The 15462-nt window shown below is 41.0% G+C and overlaps 1 protein-coding gene across 4 annotated transcripts in view; it reads left to right on the plus strand.

Moving 5' to 3' along the window:
* The window catches only part of afap1 (actin filament associated protein 1), a 216257-nt gene that overhangs the window by 152402 nt on the left and 48393 nt on the right, over positions 1 to 15462 (plus strand). For 2 of the 4 annotated variants that reach the window (XM_034106374.2, XM_034106373.1), the window contains exons 8-13: positions 1712 to 1787; positions 8774 to 8926; positions 9737 to 9948; positions 10408 to 10553; positions 11719 to 11833; positions 12665 to 12892. In XM_034106374.2, the coding sequence (XP_033962265.1) occupies positions 1712 to 1787; positions 8774 to 8926; positions 9737 to 9948; positions 10408 to 10553; positions 11719 to 11833; positions 12665 to 12892 (930 nt within the window). The remainder of the gene's footprint in view (positions 1 to 1711; positions 1788 to 8773; positions 8927 to 9736; positions 9949 to 10407; positions 10554 to 11718; positions 11834 to 12664; positions 12893 to 15462) is intronic. The other 2 variants (XM_034106375.1, XM_034106376.1) reach the window with 2 other exon arrangements.

The raw sequence follows: 15462 nt of genomic DNA on the forward strand, positions 1-15462 counted from the left end.
TCTGTTGTTTTATGTTCATGTTGTAACCTACTTGCTGCCATGTTGGACAGGTCTCCCTTGAAAAAGAGATTGATGATCTCAATGAGACCATCTGGTTGAATAAAGGTTTAAAAAAAAAAATATATATATACATTATAAAAAAATAAAAATAATCGCGGTATATTTTGTCAGTCTCACAACGGTATTGAGACATTTATTTACCGCGATATTCGATATATCGTTGCATCCCTACAATAGAGTGCCACAGTGACGCGTCCTTAAACCCGGAAGTAAACTCCTTCCGGCAATTTCTCCATAGGATTTTGGAAAATAGCTAATCTACATGCTGTGCTTCAAATGAATCGGGCCTTTTTCTCTTTCTCAAAGGAAAATGACAGCTGCAGATGCGGGAACAGGCATTGGGCTTCCTATCAGCTCGTCTGTTGGGAAGATATAAAATATTAGTTTCATGGAAGTCACACCGTCACATATAAGAGCATTAAGACATACAGTACCATCTAAAGATATAACCTTGCACTTTGATACGTCTCGTGAACATTTTCACTATTTTGAAATGTTTATAGATCAAAATTGAACTAAATAAATAAATGGTAGATTAATCCATATTGAAAATAGGTGTCAGTCAGCTGCTACACTAATTATAATACTTATATTTCTTAATTAAGATAAGATAAGATAGTACTTTATTGATCCCAATTTGGACGTGACACGCACATGGGCCCATAGGGGCTGGAGGACTCTTTTGGCAACCATGGCAACGGGGTCTTCTTTCGCTGCTTTTGGTGTATTTTGTGGCACCACTTACAGGCCCGGCATATGTACTACTGCGTCTCCAGCGCTTTCGAGCGGTCTCGTGTGGAAGTACAGCGCCACTTACAGGCCCGGCATATGTACTACAGAGTCTCCAGCGCTTTCGAGCGCTCTCGTGTGAACGGAATACTTTTTTGATATCATATTCAGTTAGTTTGCGTTTCGTATGCTTGCCATAGTTTATGGGCTCTGTACGCAATATAGGCGTGGTTCTGTTAAGATAAGATAATAAGATGTACTTTGTTGGTCCAAAATCAGGAAATAGTTTTGTTATGAAATTGAAATAAATTGTTTTTATTTATTTTTAATTCCCCCTGATTTTTGCTGCCCCCCATGGGTTGATGCATTCGCCTATACTGCCTATGCCAAGGGCCGGCCCTGCCCGGAGCGCACGGGAGCGTCCTGGTGTCCATGCCTACAGTGTACGCTGTCAGGCAGACCGTGGGAAATTCCGTGGCACGGGGACTCTCTCTCCCAGGCGGAGGGAGCGATCAGCAGCCACCCAGCCGTTTTTACGGAGACTCAGACCTGTGTCACGCACACTGGTGCCTCAGTGGGACTTGGCTTTGGTGTTACGTGCACTGAGTAAAGCCCCATTTGAACCTTTAGATCAGGTTCCCCTTAAGGTTTTGTCAGCCAAAGTAGCATTACTTTTAGCGCTGACATCAGCAAAAAGGGTGAGTGATTTGTCTGCCCTCTCTGTGGCTCCGTCATGTCTCCGGATCCAAGGAGATGGCAGCTCAGCTGTTTTGTCCCGCGGGTCTTGAATTTGACACCCCTGCTCTAAAGGGTTTTACCATGTACAATGTAATAAGACATCTGTGTGTCTTAGATACTTTCTTTTTTTTCACTTGGTACCTTCTTGTGTATTCATTTGTCTTTCTTCTTCCCTAACTGGCAGAAGGCATCTTATGACAAACCAAGTTCCGATGGTGAAGCAACTCATGAGAACGGACACAGCGACTGCAAGGACCAAGGTAAGATTCGGAGTCATCTGTAACATAAGTGAGTAAATAACATCCAGTTCATAAAAGTATGGAAATGTATTTGCACAGAAGATTTCTGGAAGAACTTCCCTGGGAAAGCACTCTCCCCGCATAGGAAATGACAAGATCTGGTTCATTGAAATTGAAAGGGGACTAACTGGGTGGTTAAAATAAGTAAAAAAAAATGTCAAAGATTGAAAGGTTTTATTGTCATATGCAAAGTATCCACAGCGTAGTCATGGCAATCAAAATCTTGAAATGAAAAGTCCCATGCTCCTCGAACAATGAAAAATAAATATGTATACGACATAAAACAATAACACTATTTTTTTTAAACAAATACAATTAGTACAAGAGGAAACGGAGTAGAATACAAATAGTGCAAGATTATGTTTAAACACCAATGAACAAGTAATGCAGATGAATTAAATTATACAGTATACATGTTGAAAGAAAAATACAATAAGCTAAATAATGCAGAGAATGTTGACTAAGTACATGCAGGAGTCTATATACATGTAAATAGAATAAGATATATACAAGAACAGAATGTAAAATTAAATACGGTACAGTGGAATAAATACTGCTTTTAGAAATACATAATATAATGTAATATAGGGTGTGTTACCACACAATTTAAATGATGTGGACCATCACATTATCAGAACGGAAATATCCAGACAAAGTTAGTAATTGAACCTTACATTGAAATTGCTTTGTCAAATTTGGGTGATCTTATAATATATATAAATTATATATATATTGTGTTTTTAACATATCCTAATACTTACAGTTAGGCTTCATGTCTTTGTTGCGGGTTCTTGAATTGTTTTTAATTTGGACCCATATCCTGATATATCCTGATATATCCTGGCTTTTGGTTTTATTTACTGAGGGTTGCTGAACCAGAAACCAAAAACATGAGATATGGGTGAAATAGTCTGTCATTTCCATTTGTTTGCTCAGCAGGCAAAATCCCTTTTTTCGGTGCAAAATTTGTCTTTGCTTCTCAGCTCAGTTATTTGGATTGTCAACTTAAATTGAACACCATTTTTTTCATCATTAAGATTAGGTAATTTTTCTAACATAATGTCAGAAACAGATTTCCCACTAGCAGTTAATTTTCCAAATCCAACTGGGGTTTTATGGAGTCAGCACAGAGCAGTGATTCATGGACTTGGCTGTGAAACTATGGAGAATATGAAATGGGATCAGCAACAATCTCCCATTAGAGCTTAATTTATAATCATATACAATTTGTTATTACATCTCCAGCGAGGTGTAGACCATTCAGTATGTAGCAGTCGTTTTTCTGAGCCTCCCAGTGTACACTTGCTCCCAGATGAAGAAACGCGATATGGCTGCCCTTCTTTGCTTATTGTTTCAGCTAATGCCTTCAACTGGGAGTATCCATGAGCCAGTGAAAATTAAGTAGTGTTATTATTAGCTAATGCTAGTTAATAACTTTAATGCAGTGTTCACCTTGCCTTCCTAAATGAATAGCGAGATTTGTGGCATGATAGTTACATTTTGTAATACAGGCACACATTTGGCAGACTGTAAATCCAATGTTTAACACAGCAATGGGTGGGGTAGAAACACCTTGGCTTAATATGATCTTTTATTGTTATCCATTAAATACAACAGAATTATCAGGGAAATCCCAATAGGCGCTTTCACACCGGAGTACTTTTCCCAGGAATAGTTCCGATAGTTACTGGGATTTTGCGTTAACACCAAAAAGATCTGGAACTAGAACTTTTGTTCGGGAACCTTTTCACCCCTTTTCAGTCCCTGCTAGAGAGGTGTTACTTAAGTCAATGAATTGCTTATCGCGACAGGCACACAATAAAACAGTGGAAACAAACATGTGTTTGACTTTCATTAGTGAATGAAACTTTGTGCCCTTTATTGTGTACTATTTGTATATATATCCTATATATATGCTAAGCAGGGGCGGATCTAGAAAAATATTCATGGGGTGGCAAGAGGGTGGCAGGAGAATTTCAGGGGTAGCATCCCCTGGCAGAAGTATATGCTGATTTAATCGCAGTCATATCAATCAGTGTTAACTTGGAAAACCACAATATTAATATTTTAACTCAATAACATTAGGTGACATTATTGTGGCACATCAGTAAATCCTTACATATAAATATATGGTGGCACACATCATTTAATTAATTGTAACTGAACAATACCAGGGGTACCAAATCTATGCAGACTGCTGCAATAAGTACATTAATTAACTGTCTCATCGATGTTTGTCTGTATGAATATGATAATATTAACAATCATATTATTCCTATAAGAATCACTGTTATGATTCACATATTCAGTGTTATTATTAAATAAACTATATTTTTGGAGGAGTTAATGATGAATGTTCCTCAAGATGCTTGCTCACTCAAGTAATTACTATCATAAATCAAAAAGAATCAAAAGAACAGTTCAGCGCCCCACAACTTCATTGCAAACAGTTACAACCTTGACATTACATCAGAAAGAACAAACATTAAAGAAGTGACTAACTGCATCAGTTAGGGTTAAAAAATGTGTATTCAGCTAAAACATATACATCGCTGCAGTTATTATCCAGTGGAAAGCCCTTACCTACTGGCCTAGTTAAATCAAAGAGGTTACTTTCTGTTGGCTGGGCAGTGAAGTTTTACACACCGTCTTATTTGACTTTCTCAGGACTTGAAATAGTTTTTTGGGGGCACAACAAATAAAAATATTATGCACACGTAAGGTCATCATCTTAACAGTTTATTATTCTCATCGACTCATCCGTGAGCAGAGCATCAAGTTGGCATGCCTATTACAGCTGAATGTGGCGATTACCATCTTGATCAGCAAAACGCCTCACAAACTTATTAAGATTTAAAGCTATGGTGCGTTTTCATTCAATGCTGAGTACAGCCAAACTTGACAGGCTCTTCTCTATCCTTGTAGACCGCAAACAGTGGCGGCTCCAGAGTATTTGTGTTGAGTAATCTATGGTAGGGATAACCCATACAGTGGTGGGGCTCAAGTCAGTATTTGCAATGTAATTACATACACGCTCCCCTTGACAGTGAAACGCCACACGTGAGGTTTAGATTATTTCCCTGTCTCAATCCAAATTGAACTGTATGAAATAAAAAGGCACATTTGTCTTGTTGTAAATAAAAAGGGCGACCTGGAGAAATTTCTCAACAGGTGAAAGAGGAGACATGCTGAAAACCCAACCCCTGCAGGTCTGGGGGGATTCTCCCCCAGGAGATTTTTTGAAATACTAACATAAAATACACATTCTGGTACTCTCTTGAGAAGAAAAATAAATACATCTATTACTACACGACATATTTAAAAAAATGAATGGTATTTAATTTGTTGTTACTTTGTTCTGAAAGCTGAACCTGCTGCTCCTCACAGATGGACACAAGAGGAGAGGCTGTGTGAATTACTTTACATTGTGGATAAGGGAGGATAGCCCCCATTGTTCTGTGTGTCAAAATGAAAGACAGCCCACACACCTATCAATCATCAAACCGTGGGGTCTTATTTCATTACATGTTGATTTCTATCAACACGTAATGTTGTATCGATGTATCGGGACTTCCTGCAACAACACCACGCCGTTATCTTGATTCTGATTGGCCAGAAGACATTATCAAAGATGTTCTATTGAGAAGACGATCACTACGTGACAAAAGTTTTCAAAACCGTTTCTAGTCTTCGGTATTTCCAGACAAGTGGCTACTGAAATCAATCTTATTAGCTGCTGCCTGTGCAATTTACTCCGCGCGAGTTGGCGGATTTTATTTTGCTTACCATAACATAATTTGTCATGGTGGGGCTAAGCCATTTCTTGGTATGGCTGTAGCCTACCCCAGCCATACCCTGGCGCCGCCACTGACCGCAAATACCTCATTCCTTCCATCTACTTGGATCCAAAATGCTTCTCATTTTACCCCGTTCAAATGAAATCGCCGCCAATCATATTTCCAAGCTCGTTCCAGGGCCGGGGGAGGGGTTACAAGGCTCGTGTCTTGTGCTGCATTCACTTGCACTCGGACATTAGAATTTTTTTCTCATAAATGTCCGATGAGCCACAACTTTTTTTTCAAAACAAAGCTGCCAACTGGGGTAGCAGCTGGGGTGGCAAGGCATTTTTCTGAGGTGGCAGCTGCCACCCCGTGCCACCCTGTAGAACCGCCACTGATGCTAAGGTCCCGCTACTGACACGATAGCAGTCATTTAGTGAGCATATGTGTAATTAAACCCATGATATCAAAATCCCACTCCAGCCAGGTACCCGAAGTTGGCAACCCTGGCATTAGCCCAGCGCACCAACGGACAGAGACTAACTTATGGCGACACCAAATAAAACATGGGAGCGGTGGAGTGATGAGGAGGTGTCGGTGCTTCTGGTGATTTACTCGGAAGGCTTCAGTAGAAGCAGCTGGGAGTCCCCAACTCCGGGGACATCCGGCCAGGGACTTCGGGTGGCAGTATACGCCATGAAGTTATTCGCGGCTGCCAGTAACCTCTGTTAGTAGCCTGCTAGTAACCCTAACCCAAAGCAGAAGAAGAAGAAGTGAAGTCAGCAGCTTCATTTGCGTAATCCTCCCTCAGGGACTTATTCCGGTGTGAACATGATAGATACTAGATAGTTCCGGAACTAAAGATTTCCGGGAAACTAAGTTCCGGGAACTATTCCTGGGAAAAGTACTTGGTGTGAAAGAGCCTAATAATACACTCCAGTGAGTTCCTGGACTTACCTCTTAGTCTTACTTCAGTTATTCCCTCACTGAGTACTGAACACTCTTTTCAGCTAAATCAGCCACATTCTTTCCATGGATGGTAACAAAAAGAGCTGATTTGCTGGAATGAAAATACCCTGATCAGGGTTTTCCTCCTCTTCATCTCCTGAAGGGGAAACATAATGATAATTGCTCTTTTTAAAAACAGGTTACAATCTCTTTCACATCTGTGTGTCTGCTTTCCCCCTAAAGCCTGCATTGTGTGTGGACCGTGTTTTAATACTTTAGACTGTTTGAGTACAGAGAGCTTCCTATCTAATTAAGTTGCCATGGTAGTTTTCAAACCATAATAGGGAGGGAAAAAACATTTAAAGCCGATCTTCGATTGACTTTACTTCGTTTTTTTGTATTCAGAAAGCATACAAAGTCTAGATTCCCTCTGGACACTCATTGTGAGCATTTGGGATGATGTCATCAGTGGAGGGGAACACATTTCAATCACATCTTTTGGCCAACGCTTTTATTTTCTAACTTGGGTCTTTGATCATAAGCCACGTTGAAACTTTTTCAGCCCACATTTGAGTAATGCCGTCATGACCGCAGCAAATCTGGATCAGCTCCGTTGTCCCTCGTTTTTAGAGATGTGGGTAAGGAGGAAAAGAGAGAGGGTTGTATTTTCTGACACTTTATGAGTCTCCTTATGGTGTGTTCACACCGGACGCGATGCGAATATTCGCTTCGCTCTTATCGCATCACTCTAAACGCTCGAGTTTCACCGCGGCTGTCAGTTGTGTTTACTCGCATCATTCAAACAAGACGCGCTGGCTAGGGGGCTAAAACTATAACAAAATGAACATATTTACATTAATTGAATTGTAATACACGTTTCAAAATGATGCCGAAGTAACAACATACTGATAACGGTTAGTAAAAACCATGAATTAATGCTTTGACAAGTCTGCAGACAAGACGGCAGGCGAAAAACATTTTAAAATGCGTGTTTTATTAATGAAGATCGGATCGACCAAGCTAAGCTAACGTTGTAGCTGCTCCGTCCAAACTCACAACAACATCCTACAGACATAAATAAAGCAGCGACTGTATTCGCCATGACAGACAGTTTGTGTTTTGTACTTGTTTAACTTTTGTCCAGTTTCTGAACAGATATGAGGAGCTGTGAGCCTTGTGTGCTAACAGCTAACGGCTGATGTTTTGGTTTTCTGGTTCAACATCAGTGACGGCAGGCTGAGATCCTCCCCGCTGATTGGCTACCGCGCGAACACCTCACGCAAATTTGACGCTCTAGTTGAAAAAATTGAACTCGAGCGGTTGTCGCGGCCCCCTTCAATCGCCTCAATCGCGCCGTGGCATTCGCATCAACCTTTTCATGCGTGCCATCTCTGCATTGACTTTACCTGTAATTGCGCCGCCCCCAAAAATTGCAACGCGTCCGATGTGAACGCAGCATTACACACCGGGTACACATATTTATGTATCAAATTCATCAAAAAGTGAATTTTGCATAATAGGTTACATTTACTTAAGTAATAGTACAAAAGTGTTATCAGCCAAACATACTTAAAGTATAAAAAGTCAAAGTAATCAATGAGCAGAAAAAATTACCTTTATGTGTGTATATAATTATATTTCTTAATGCACAATTTTTGTTAATATTTTTAGCATCAAGTAGCATTTTACTGTTGTAGACAAAGTTATGATATATAAATATGATAAATATTTAAGAATTATATTTTTTAGAGATGCATTTTGTAAAAGTAGCTAAAGCTGTTAGAAATAATTACATTATTCCCTTTTAAATGTAGTAGAGTAGAAATAAAAATGTGCATAAAATGGAAATTCTCATGTTAAGTACAAGTACCTCAAAATAATACTTAAGGACAATATCTACTTAGTTACCTCCCACCTCTGGCCAGCTGAAATCAACCCACTCAGACCAGTGGGGAAGCTACACCAGCAGACATAGAGCCTTAGATCCCACAAGGATCTGATTCAAAGGAATGCAACAGTTTGTCTCTCTCCTCTTTTCTTTTTTACTTACAGAATTGCAAAAGCACCAACACATAATTGAATCAACATTAATGTAAACACATCTCTCTCAGTAATTTCCCATGTTTCTGTTAGACCGCAGTGCACATTCAATATGCGGAGTACCTAAATAACAATGTTTTACAAATGTTCCTTCATCGGAAGTTGTTCTCTCTCTCTTAGGAAAAGGGAAGAAGAACGCAAAGACTGAGCAGAAGACTGGGACGGTGGGGAAGGGAGCAGGGAAGAAGATCACCAAAATTATCGGCCTGGGAAAGAAGAAGCCGTCCACAGACGAGCAGACATCTTCAGCAGAAGAAGACGTACCCGCATGCGGTAATATGTTCAAGCAGGAAATTCCAGTATCATTAGGACCTATATATAAGTGATATATTACAATGATATAACTTTAGGGAAAATGTTTGTAATAGTTAAATCAAACATGATTCATGACTCCCCGCCATGCCGCTGACAACAGTTTACTGATTTTTAATTACCACCTTGTGGATAAGTTTGTCATCAACCCTTTCCAGTATTCATCAGTTCATGAAATCTGTGTGAAATCTGCCTTTCTTCCTCTGACTTACCTCAAAGTAAAGTCAACCCAGCCTTAGGGGCTCCTGTCAAAGCCTTAGGGGCTCCTGTCAAAATGTAAATATGTTGTATCTCTTTACACCTTAAAGGTGGGGTCGGTAAGTTTCAGAAACCGGCTCGAGTGCACAAAAATGTTAAAGTACATAGTCAAAAAGAATCCGCCCCTTCCTTCAGACTTCTTTACAGAGCACCTCCTCCAACACACGCCCAATGACGGCACGCCCAATGAGGGCACAAGATACATGTGTGCGTGCACGAGATGGAAAGCTGACAGACAGTACTTTTTACAGTATTACGGATTCCACAGATGACATTTTTTTATGGATTTTTTGTCAAAGCACTTAAGATATTCATTGCTATCGGGATGTTAAGAACATTCCGTGGAATATAACAAAAAGTCTACCTCGAGCCGGTTTCTGAAACTTACCTACCCCACCTTTAATACTATAAAGAATGTAAGATGTAAAAAATGACTTTAAATGACAACACATTCATGAAGATATTGTTAAAATCATGAACATTATTTTCCTGACTGTTATCTTTGCTCGTCAGGCTACCTAAACGTGTTGTCCAATAACCGTTGGAGAGAGCGTTGGTGCCGTCTAAAAGAAAACCAGCTGCTTCTCCATAAGGACCGTGATGACCTGAAGAGCCACATCGCCTCGCTGCCCCTCAGAGGCTGCGAGGTCAGTCCTGGCCTGGATTACAAACACCCATTTGCCTTCCGCCTGCTTCGTAATGGCCAGGAGGTGGCAGTACTGGAGGTGAGCTGCGACCTCCGAATGATCTGTTGGATAATGTTTTTCAGGAGATGTGTACTCGTGTGTCAAAGTGAGCTATTAGAACTCCACTGTCAGCCAATAGATGAAGCAGAAATGCCAGGGAATAAATGAATGGACTTGAGCACACAAACACTGCTTAGAAATGTTTTCCTACTTATTCTTGTTTTCTCTTTTATATGGTAAAACAAGTTCTCCACCAACCAGTGACTTGTGTCTGTGTATTTGAAGTTATGTGTATTTGAACTTCCTCCAGTTGTCATTTTGTTAGTTTTGATTCTATTTCCTCACATGCATGCTACCCTCTGCCTACAAATGTGTTCCCATTTATAATTTTCCTTGTGAAACCATAGCATTCTTAAGTAAAATCAAATGCTTTTGATTTCTTCTCAACTTGAACTCATACCTTTATCCTTTTTACTATAACTTTGTCCTTTCCATAAGGCCACTTCCTCTGAGGAGATGGGTCGATGGTTGGGGATCTTATTGGCTGAGACTGGCTCCACCACAGACCCAGCTACCCTGCACTACGACTACATCGACGTTGAGACCACCGCCAATGTCATCCAGCTGGCCAAGCAGTCCTTCTGGTATATGACAAACATTTATTCTAGTGATTAAAACCCTGACAAGTTTTTATTGTTTTTATCATGAATATTACTTATATAGTATGATGAACTTTGCTCTACGTCCTCATACACATATTTGCTCCTGATCCACGAATATCATGGGAAATTAAGATCTATGGCTCATTTCCATATTGTGAGGTCCCAACACATTACAACAATTATGATATAAACGTATATGACAAATATTGATTCCAGGAGTATTGCCCACAGCTTCCAGGTGTGGCCTTTAATAATGAAGTGGGCGCCGGGCAGCACCATTGCAACGGGCGCCACTGGGGCCAGACAATAAGTCAGGTCGGAGTTATTCACCCAGCCAGGCCACTACCAGCTTTTGGGTTTTTTGTTGTTGTTTGCATCGTCAATAGTTCAGCGTTGCTGCCCACACACTAACACACGGCTTAATTCAGATTTACGTATTCACTCACATTGTGAAGAGTTGTAGTGCCACAGTTAGCTGCAGTCTAACGATAGTATTACATATACTTGGCATAGCCTAACAGTCTCCAGTCACACAGGGCCTACCACTGAACTTACTTGATATTTAGACTGAGAAACTTTTTTGTTGACAGTCTGTACACATCAGGCTACAATATAGAAAACGAGAGCGCAAAAAATGTATTTGGCTAAATTGAGTTAATTAGTTGCCCAGTTTTGCCTGTAAACTATGTAATGGTATGTGGCTTACTCTGAATAAATCTGTGAGTTTAGGACAGGCTGCCTCCTCCTTGTGTGCTCTTTTCTTTTTTTCTCTCTCTGTGCCACCTTTCCTCCTTTTTTTGCAGGATCCAAGACATTGTTGGTGTCAGTGTCAGTCAGTCCAGTCCACACTTTTACACTTAATTACCTTACCACTCTTGCAACAAACGGAGAGTGGAACAACCAATCACATCTTCATTATTCTCCGATAGCTGAAATGTGCCCACTCGCTAGTATGCCTGGGGCCGGTAGTTTTCACTGCGCCTCATACTGGTGCAACTTTATTTTGGAGCACTTTTATGACTTGCCGCACATCATGTCTGCGCTGAATTACAAACAGGTTTTTTTACTCCTGTGTGTTGACAGGCCACAGCATATTAGAAAGGCCTCCTGGACTAAATACATTGCAACGTTTATTTTGTCCTTACAGTTTTACAAGTAAGCGTGCTGTCTCTCTGAACCCGTACCTGGACAGCCCAGTCAACGGCTACGCCTGCCCCAGTGGCATGGCTCTGCACTATGATGACGTGCCCATCAACGGAATGGTAAGAACACACCTGCTCATGGGCGATACACACACAGAACAAATCAGCTAAAGCAGCTTAACCACAGTAAACCATCTAGCTGTTAATTACATTACATATCAAAGACAATGTACAAGTCAATGTAAGAGAGTGCAGGGACGAGGTTTGTTGACACGACAAAAGCCTCACACTCTTTCCTGTATCACAATCTGATTAAACTCAGGTCACAGTGATCTATAATCACCACATTGCATTATGTTCTACAGCCCTCAATCACAGCAGCATGTTGGTATCTCAAGACAACCGGAAGAGATTTTTAAAGGCCTGGATTTTGCCTGATCAATCCCTTGCTGGACAACATTCTCCCGCCATAAGGGAACATCTGAGGTTATACGTAGCGTAAAGGTCTTAACAAATATTTTGTTCAGCTGGATTTAGCTGAATAATGATCGTACAGCAGGTCAGTTTACATCAGTTGTTTGAAATTAAACAATTTACAAATCTGCCTTTGGCTCCTCAAAAACTAAAATGTTACCCCACTCGATGTTTTGAGAGTTCTTATTTCTGAGAATCTCGCAAACTGAGAGGGGGAGGTCAAAGTAAGCACGACTTATAGCATGAATCACTACGGCCATGTTAATGGGAACTAAGCCAAGATGAAATAAACTGAATGATATATTACATGTTAAAACAACATTATACCATACACAGACACTTGTTATGGAAAAGTAGTGTAACTAACATTTGTACTGCTATCATCTCTTCCTTTCTTTCTCTCCTTTGACTTTTCTTTCTGTTGTGTATTTTGTCTCTTCCTCTTCCCTCTCTGCCTGCATGCTTGTCTAACTGAAGGACCCGGAGTCGCAGTACTCCAGTCCCAGCACAGGGGGGCGCCAGCTGAAAGAGGAGGTGCACTATGACTCTGACCTATATGAGAACATGCCTTCTCCCAAGCTGACCTCTCGCTGTCTTCCCAAGCTGAACTCTGCTTCCACTTCTGCCAGTCCCTACAAAGCTCCTGTTTCTAAAGTTTCCTCTAAGTTCCTCACTGCTGATACTAAAACTAAAGCCACTACTCAGGTGACTAACACTCTCCTCATTACAACTCACACTTTCTCTGCTCGATACTCTTAGTATTTACCAGTCTATAATTCATATATATCGTTTTTTTTCCAACATTGCATAGTATAATTTAGTTAATAATCAGATAATTTTCCGTTATCGGTTTTTATGTTTCTCATGTGTTGATAACTTTCAGAAAATGGAGGTGAACGTGACCCGCTTAGCAACAATATTTATGTATGACTTGGCAAAAAAGTGCAGGGCCTTTGATTCTGCTGAAGCACTGAGCCTTGACATAATACGAGTAGTGATGTTGCATCAATTCCTATTTTTGTTTTTTTAAAGTCTGACCTGCCAATTATGATTTTTACTGATAACATGTTTTTCTTCTTCTTCGAGCTTTTTTTTTTTTTTAACTTTTTCTTGATATACAGATGTAGCGCTTCATTTCAGACAGTTTGAAACGCGAGGGCCGTGATTGGTACGTGATCTGCCCTCGCTCAAGGGAAAACCTCCAGCTTGACTTGAGACCTCCCCGTGATAAATAAATGTAATTATTATGAAGCCAGCTGCAATGGATCATTGATCCACCAGGGGGTGCAGTGGGGTTCCACACTGGAGCTCATGTAAAATAAAGTCAGATACAGTACGCTGGATGTACAGCGGAACTTTGTTAAGATCCATATGTCACGGATATCATACTCTGTGCTAAATAAGAGACATGTAATAATTTACAAAACATCACTATGTATGTATTTAACAAAATAATGTTGTTTAGTCAAAAAAAACGAACGGGAGGAAATGCAGCTCGGCTCTCGATTTTTAATCCTAATTTAATCATCATCTTCACCACGATCATTTATGTTTATGTTCGCCGAATTGACATGAAATCACTGACACATATGAATATACTGATCTGATCTGCCTGATCTGATCTCGTCGGCAGATCAGGATCCCAACGCGTAGCGGAGGGATCTTGATCAGCTGAAGGGTGTTATTTTCCCCATCAGGAACAAGTCGCTGCAAATTATCCCGCTTATTACATGGCCACATTCTCAACAAAGTAACGACATGACTCCCAATATTAATTGAAATGCTTTTATGGATTTAGAAAAGGTTTTTATTGATTTAAAAAATAGTTGTATTGATTTAAATTGACATGCATCCGCTAAGAAAAATAGTCCGTTACCCTTTTTTAAACAGTCTGAGGCTGCGGCCCCACGAGGACGAAAACGGCTAAACGCATAGGATTAACGCAAACGCAATCGCAAACGGCTTCCGTCCACATGCAATAATTATCCGGATAGTGTCTGCCCACACGAGACCGCTCCGTTTAGCTCCAACCGCTGGAGAAGCTGCAGTACATATGCAGGAGCCTCTACGTGGCGCTGTAACTTCCTCCACAAAAGCAGCGAAGAAGCATGGTTGTCATGGTTGCCCTTCTGTTTATTCTCCGCGGTGGGGGCCGAGGGAACCGGGCAGAGTTTTTCGCCAGTCAGCGTGTATTAAAGTTGAAATCTTCCGGACAAAATTATAAAAGTGCCGGTCAAAGGTCTTCTTTGTTATTTATTGAGCTTTAAAACAAATGAATAACGACTCTATATAATATAATGATAAAATACACGGAGCCTCTCTTTTTCCTCCCTCTCTTCGGACAGCGCCAGTGTCTGTCTCATGCAGCAGCTCATCCAGTAATCAGTGACCCGGCCGACTGTAAAAATAAACATATTTATAACTAGTTTAGGGAGTTTGAGAGGTAATTAAAATAGCTAAGGGTGATGATCTGACTTGAAGTGTGTGTTTTGCTGCAGCGGGAGGAGCTTCAGGTGAGCAGAGCTGCGTGTCTCCGTCCTGTCAGATTAGACTTCACTCGCGAGAGAAAGATAAATAATCTGAATTCAGGGTGCAGTTTACTTTGACGTGGGGGTGAGCAGCAGAGGTGGGGAGAGGCGGGGCTATTGCCTCATCATTATTGCTGTAGATGTTGCACAAACAACTGTAGCATGGTCAATAGCGTCCGGAGCACGATAGCAACTCTGCGATCCGCCATTGTTGTTGTTGTTGGTGGGGAAACACTTCAGCACTGGCGCGGGGTAAGCGGAGGTGAGCAGAAGAGGTGGGGAGAGGCGGGGCTATTGCGCAATCACTATCAGTGATCTGAAAATGTCCGTATAGGGCGCACACACGGAGCTGTTTGACCCCCCAGAGAGTGGCGTATGCATTTCTATCCACCTTGGGACCCGTTGTCGTTTCCTCAGTCGTTTAGTGCCATATTCGGTCGTCCTCGTGTGGCTGAACGGTCTATATGACACTAAACAGTAACGCAAACGACCGAATTCGTCCTCGTGGGGCCGCAGCCTGAATGAAACGGCAGCTCTCACTTGTGTATTTACACAACTAATGGCCCATCAACCACAGCTCTCTCCCCCCCCCTGATCTTTCTTCTCCAGCAGCTACATTAACTGTAGGTTACTCTGAGTGACAAGCTTACAGTTAGACACAACACTGTCATTGCAAGTGACCCTCAGTTCGTTGACTTTTATGTTCAACTGCTAAATTCGTTACTGATAAAAAAGGGCTTCTACTGT

The sequence above is a fragment of the Pseudochaenichthys georgianus genome, chromosome 18 (genome assembly GCF_902827115.2).
Source record: "Pseudochaenichthys georgianus chromosome 18, fPseGeo1.2, whole genome shotgun sequence".
In the NCBI taxonomy this organism is placed as follows: Eukaryota; Metazoa; Chordata; class Actinopteri; order Perciformes; family Channichthyidae; genus Pseudochaenichthys; species Pseudochaenichthys georgianus.